The sequence below is a fragment of the Asterias amurensis genome, chromosome 13, assembly GCF_032118995.1.
Source record: "Asterias amurensis chromosome 13, ASM3211899v1".
Classification (NCBI taxonomy): domain Eukaryota; kingdom Metazoa; phylum Echinodermata; class Asteroidea; order Forcipulatida; family Asteriidae; genus Asterias; species Asterias amurensis.
In genome coordinates this window covers 18,481,738-18,488,654 of record NC_092660.1, presented here as the reverse complement: position 1 = coordinate 18,488,654, position 6,917 = coordinate 18,481,738, and the positions used below count along the sequence as shown (strand labels likewise).

At 40.2% G+C, this 6,917-nt stretch overlaps 1 protein-coding gene across 1 annotated transcript; it reads left to right on the top strand.

Moving 5' to 3' along the window:
• Positions 1-28: 28 nt before the first annotated feature.
• LOC139946394 (pre-mRNA-splicing factor 38A-like) lies at positions 29-6,742 on the top strand. Its single transcript, XM_071944039.1, has 8 exons — positions 29-158; positions 842-1,001; positions 1,819-1,940; positions 2,724-2,851; positions 3,542-3,607; positions 4,462-4,556; positions 4,849-5,031; positions 5,893-6,742. Exons 1-8 carry the CDS (start codon positions 29-31, stop codon positions 6,056-6,058), a joined length of 1,050 nt encoding a protein of 349 aa, XP_071800140.1. The 3' UTR covers positions 6,059-6,742.
• The last annotated feature ends 175 nt before the right edge of the window (positions 6,743-6,917 follow it).

Below are 6,917 nucleotides of genomic sequence, written 5' to 3'. Positions count from 1 at the left end.
CAGGATTTGACCTGTGACCTCAAACAAAATGGCGAATCGCACAGTGAAAGACGCGCACAGCGTCAAAGGCACAAATCCACAGTATTTGGTGGAGAAAATCATCAGATCTCGGATCTACGAATCAAAGTACTGGAAAGAGGAATGTTTTGCGCTTACAGGTTTGTAAATTTTAGTTGAAAATCTGTCTTTTAAATTGATAAAAAAAAGATTTGAAATTTGTATTAAAAAAGCACACAGCGCACACACAGAGCAGCAGACTGCAGGTGGTGCAAAGCAGTCACTGCACAGACACAGCTGCAACACAGTCCGGAACACATTATTCAATGTAAAAAACATATACAATGGCCACTGCTCTGGCACTGGCAGACTGACTTTAGAAAGGGTGGGCTATGGCTAAAAAGGTGCAGATTAAATTATATGACATCGAGCGGAACATTTGCCGATATGAAACAAAGGTACGTTTCAGAATCAGTGACTACTGACATCACTGACAGTGTGGTGTGGTGTAGAGTGGTCATGGTATGGTAGTCACGGTAGTGGTAAATCACTTTGTTTTGACAGAAATGTCATAGGCCTACTTATTTTTAATGCAATTATGGTCAAACAAGACTTAATCAAAACAAAGTCAGTGTGTCAGTTTGTCATCGTTTGTTTTCTGTTTTGTTTTGTTGGTGTTGCTTTTTCCATCCACTTCTTTGGAAAATCCAGTAGATTTTGTTCTGTTTATTTATATAACAAATATGCAACTTAGCAGTACAATCAAAGAAAGCATGAATTATTTATACAATTCAAATGAATTTGATGAACAAATTATTACACAAACTAAATGTTTTGTTAACAGCCGAGTTATTGGTGGACAAAGCCATGGAGCTTCGTTACATCGGTGGAACGTACGGAGGTAACATCAAGCCGAGCCCCTTCCTTTGCCTCATATTGAAGATGCTTCAAATTCAACCGGAAAAGGATATCATCATCGAGTTCATTAAGAATGAGGATTTTAAGTGAGTTTAAAACACTAAAAACTAGCTCAAACTCTTCAAACTTTATGCCTCTCCAAGTTTTTAAGAATTTCAACCGATTCTTGCAAGAGTGAAGTACGGTTCATACTTCCTGTGAATACGAATGGGAAGGAAATATTGACCTCAAACCTCTGTTTTCATTGTGAATTGCATAATATTCGGATTTGTGACTTTAATATTCGCTTCCCATTGGCATTCATGTAAAAGTGTTAAGACTGCCAAGTTTGAACTAGGCTTGAGAATTGGATGCACTTTTGAGGCAATTGTCATTAATACCATTTAAGAACTCATTCCACGCCAGTGAAGTTTATAGAGTGAAGTACCCTTGATCCACTAAGCTAAAGTACATGTAGTTGTCCCTGCCGATTTCCTACTTTCCACCCAGGCAGTAGTTAATAAGGACTACACGCACATTCTACCGAATTTTGAATATTTACTCCATGGCAGCAGAATAAATAGTAAGAAAAGTTCTCAAAGAACAAAAATCTAAACAGCAAAGTAGGTATATACACATGTTGTTACCGCAACCTAAATATACAATGATACCTCACCATGCAATGCCTCAAATACCATATAATACAGGCATGATGTTCTTCCTACTTTAGTCCGTTTTTACTTTGGAAAAATCTTTAAAAAATTGTGCTCTGAAATGTCTGTTAAAGCCTACACCAAAATATGCACAATGCAGGCCGGTCCTTGAATTCTATAAAAATGTTCCTATTTTTTTCAAAAGGACCAAATATTATACCTTCAAATAGCTTTATGTTAAAAATAAAAATTCAAATTTATCCCATCACAGGTACGTCCGAGCCTTAGGAGCTACATACATGAGGCTGACGGGTGAATCGCTGGACATCTTCAAGTACATAGAGCCGCTCTACAACGACTACAGGAAGATCAGAAAACAAGATAAAGAAGGAGGTGACTACAAACATATTGTTACAGAACATTTAGGGGGGACTGATCGTAGCAGGCCTGTGGCTGTGCATGAAAATATTGTCTCTAACCCAGTAATAATAATAATATCAAAGTCTTATATAGCGCACGTAGCAAACAAGGTACTCAAGGCGCTGAGTATAAACAAACTTTCAGAAAGATAGGTAATTGCAGTGATGAATTCTGAGACCCAATTATTTAGCACCTTATAAGGGTTAATAATTAAATAACTACATGTACAGTTCTTATATTTAGCGTTTTTTTCAATAACTGATCGATGCACTTTACATTAGTGCCCTGGTCATTGGGCCAACAACATTCCTTTAATCTTTCTCAGCTCCCTTGGGAGTATGTATAGTCCTGAGCTGCTCTGGGGCTTCAAAGTCTTTTTTCAAACACAATATGAGGCCTGTCTGCTTTGTTTTTTAAAAGGGCAAGGGCACCAATGCATTATCTCCTCTGTAAAGGGCACCCTATGAGGAAACTGTGAATATCTACTACAGCATTTCTAGGGCACCAAGGCAAATGACCAGGGGGCATGGATGCAATCGCCTTTGTTGCCTCTGTGAAGTGTCTGGCCTGCAATATTAACGTCTAGCCTTGCAGGGAGAGATGCAATTATTTAGTGACACATCTTGCTTCAAAGACACAACTGTCATGACCGGGATACAACCCACACCCTGATGATTGTTTAACCTTAGCGATTCTGGCGATGCAGAGGTTCAACATTTTGATTTGAGCATTTGTATTTTCGTAATTTTCTTGTAGATTTTTATCTGTCTCATGTCGACGAGTACATGGATGAGTTACTCCATGAGGAGAGAGTTTGCGACATCATTCTTCCTCGACTGCAGAAACGACAGGTTCTTGAGGATACCGAGCAGCTGGAACCAAGGGTAAGGAGTCACTGTAGAGACATGGAAAGGAGGTCAAGTGAGACGAAAATTAGTTGGCATGTACAACGGATATAGAAGAGTTTGCGGCCTTGGGTAGTGTGTGGGGGGTGTGTGTGCTCATTTTGTGCCCACACACTACCCAAGGCTCCACAGCAGGTTTCACCACGCATCATCGAGTTCAACTTCCCACCTTCGTGCATCACCATGCTTATCCGCCGCCCTGTACTTAAGCAGCATGCAGCATCAGAGTCCAGCATTCTCCAGAAGACGATCAGAGCATACTGATCGAAACGTCGAGTTAAACCAACAGTTCTTTTCAGAACCACCTCAACTCATTTAGAGATCATTACATGGTGTTACCGCAAACTCTTCTATATCTTATCTCTTCTATATCTTATCAAATCCTACTTATGTACAACGGACTTATGCTTTCTCTCCTAAAAACATTGCTCTGTGATTTTCACCTTTTTTTTCTTCTCAAAAACTTAACTACTATTGACGCTAAAACTTCTACAGGTAAATTATACAAAATAGATCTTCATTCACAGTGAGTAGGGATTCATGTCATGGCCAAAAAACTTGATCTACAAAAACCTTTAAAGGGTAAGAGGGAAGGGGGAATAAATTAATCAAATTTGAATGATAAAATACAACTCTTGATATATTTTCATGTTTATACGTATCTTGTAGGTCAGTGCTCTCGATGATGATCTTGATGAGGCAGAATCATCCAGTGATGAGGAGATGGAGGCACAGGTAACAATCATCTTCATCTTCAAGGAGGTCACTGATGCATGCACACAGCAGTTACTAATCCTACCATGAGCATAGTGTTATACTGGGGGTGTCGTGGCGGAGCGGATAAGAGCACCGAATTCAAGCTCTGGTGATTCTGTTCAGCTGAGTGTGGGTTTGAATCCGGTCGTGATACTTGTGTCCCTGAGCAAGACACTTTACTATAATTGCTTCTCTCCACCGAGGGGTAAATGGGTACCTGTGAGGGCAGAGATGGTTATTGTGATTGATTTAGCCGAGTAGCGCATTTGTTGCACAAGGCTGTATACTCCCCAGGGAGCTGAGATGGTTTAAGGAATGATTTAAGGCCTAGTGACCAGGATTAATAATGTTTGAGCGCCATGAGGGTCACTGCGTGACGGACCTGAGCGCTATATAAGAAGCCATTATTAATTATTATTATTATACTAATGTGCATCCGTGAAGCATCTTTTAGAAAAAGCGTAGGTGAATATGTGGTTTGCGTTCACCGTGAATCGGCCAAACACCCATGTAATCATGACACTAGTGTCTTAGAGCCAAACATTTAATTAAGCTTTTCATCACCCAGGGGTAAATGGGTACCTGTGAGGGCAGCAATGGTTCTTGTGATTGATTTAGCTTAGTGCTCTACATGGCAACACAGACTTTTCATTCAGTTGCTCTTAAATCCTGGTATGTTTTTCGAAAATGACAAAGGTGGAGAACACTTGTATACGGGTCAAAGGTCGATTTCAAGCATGAAATCCATTACCTTTGTCTGAATTTCAGCTTGTGGCCTGATGTTTGACTATTCATTCAGTTGCATCTGTTTGTATGTTTGTTTTTCTGTGTAGGAAGTACGCCGATCCCCAGAGAGAAGCCGAAGTGGCAGACACCGAAGCCCCTCACCAAAACGGCGAAGAAGTCGTAGTCGATCTCCACCCAGAAGGTAATAATTGTTTTTTCGCAACAGATTTCCTGGATATCATTGTACTAATACTTGCTTGTTATCATGTAAGTTTTTATGCTAACAATTATTTTGAGTAATTACTAATAGTGTCCAGTGCCTTTAAAGGTATTTCAGAGAATGAAGAGATAAGTCTTACGATTGTGTTTCAATTAAAAAGATCGATTAAACTTCTCGAACGGTGACACCGATCCAGGTGCTGGCTACAAAACTATGATATTAAATGATAAGTCAATACAAATTACACAAACGAATTTGTTTTTGTACTTTTTAGACGAAGTCGCTCACCTCGTAAGAGAAGTCCATCACCGCGTAGAGAGCGCAGACGGAGCCCGCGTAGAAATCGCAGCAGGTCTCGGGAGAGACGCCATCGGTCACGATCCCCCGCTCACAGACATCGTGATGACGACAGGAGCAGAACTCATCGGCATCGGTCGAAATCACCGGAGGATCATAGGTAAGCTCGTTCGATATCTTGTGTGAAACCGAAAAGAATCCTCATCTGGAATAAACTATGATGGAAAAAGATGGTCATTAAGAAAATTAGTTTGCTCAAAGGTATAATCATACAATAAATATTCCAATTTTAATGACCATAAAAAACTTACTTGGTGAGAAGCGCTGCAGCTATTGATGGTATCAACTATTTTGAGAAAGGTTTCCTTTTGAAGTAATAGGCCCTATGGTTTGAATAATCTATCCTCACCGAAACATTTAAATCTGAGAAACAATTCAATGTGAACAAAGTTTTCACAGATTTGCACATTAACTGCATTACTATTGGTAGACTGGCTCCAACTGGCTCCTTCCACAAAATACCACTGGAGACTGTGGAGACCAAGACCACAGTACACAAGCCATGGGGTTTCCACATAATACCAAGTGTGTAAACTGAAGAAGACACCATGTACCCAATGCTAGCCTAGAATGTATGGTACTGTGGAACAGTCTGTTGCTCCACGGGAGACTGTGTCCACAGAATACAAACAGGCCTGATACTTCACTGAAACAACAAAGGCGATTGATTAAAATTATCCAGTAGAAATTTACAATTTCCTTATAGGGGCCCTTTACCAGGGAGAAAATGCCTTGGTGCCCTTTCAAAAACGAAGCATACCTGCCTGCCCCCAGTGCTAGCTTAGAAGGTATGGAACTTTGTGGCAGTCTGTTGCTCCACAGCACAGGAGACTGTGTCCACAGTACACAAGCCATTTAGTTTCCACATAATACCAGCTGTACAAACTCATGTACCCAATGCTAGCCGAGCATCATCTGTATGTAGGAGGATTCTAATGGCCTTTTCGCGTTTGACTTTCAGGAAGGAAAAGTCCCACAAGTCCAGCAGCCGCCACAGCCGCTCAGAACGAGGCTCCGAACGTGACAAAGACGAGGGCAAACGCAGCGGAGGACCCAAGACAGAAGCTGGGGAGATCGCCGCGATGAATGAACTAAGAGCTAGTCTAGGAATGGGGCCACTTAAGTAGGAGGTGGAAGAATAGGGAGGGCTAAATTACATTTCTAATGAAAAATATGTGGGAACTTTTCTCAAGCAGTGTACATACTTGGTGTAATGGCAAATCTTACTAGGTTGTATCTGCACCATGCAACTTTTATATCCTACACATGTACATGGTGTTACTACAGGAGGTGGAAAGTCTTAGAATAATAGGGAGGGCTAAATTACATTTCTGAGGAAAAATTTGGATTTTTTTCTCAAGCAGTGTACACACTTGTACCCCAATGCCTTATACTAGGTTATACACCTAGGCCCAATTTTCTAGAGCTGCTTAGCAAAAATACTGCTTAAATATTTTCTGCTCAGCAAACATTAGCAGGATACCTGTCACAGATTGTAAAAGTGACATGGTAATTTTGGCCGGTAACCTTATTCTGGTATGCATGATTTTGTTGTCCTTAAGCAGCTCAATGAAATTGGGCACTGTATGTACATCAAGTCTTAAATTTACTAAAAACTTTGTTTGCTAAGCAAGTAAAGCAGGATACCAGTCAAAACATGTTATTGTACATGTGACATAGTATTTTGGCTTGTGACCGTATTCTGGTAAGCATAATGTTGTTGGGCTTAGCTACTTTTTGTTTCTTAAGCAGCACACTGATTTGGATCCAGATGATAATTGTATGTAAAGATTTAATATTGTTTAGATTTGGTTGACTGTGATAATGGGTTTTGACTTGAATAAAAATGTCACAGATTTTTAGTTTTCTTGTCTGAAATCACATTACTATTTTGCTTGGCCCACCCTATCAATTTGACCGTTTTACAGAAATTTACTCAGCAGTATTTTCTGCTTAACAGCTTTATGAAACTGGACCTGGGTTAAA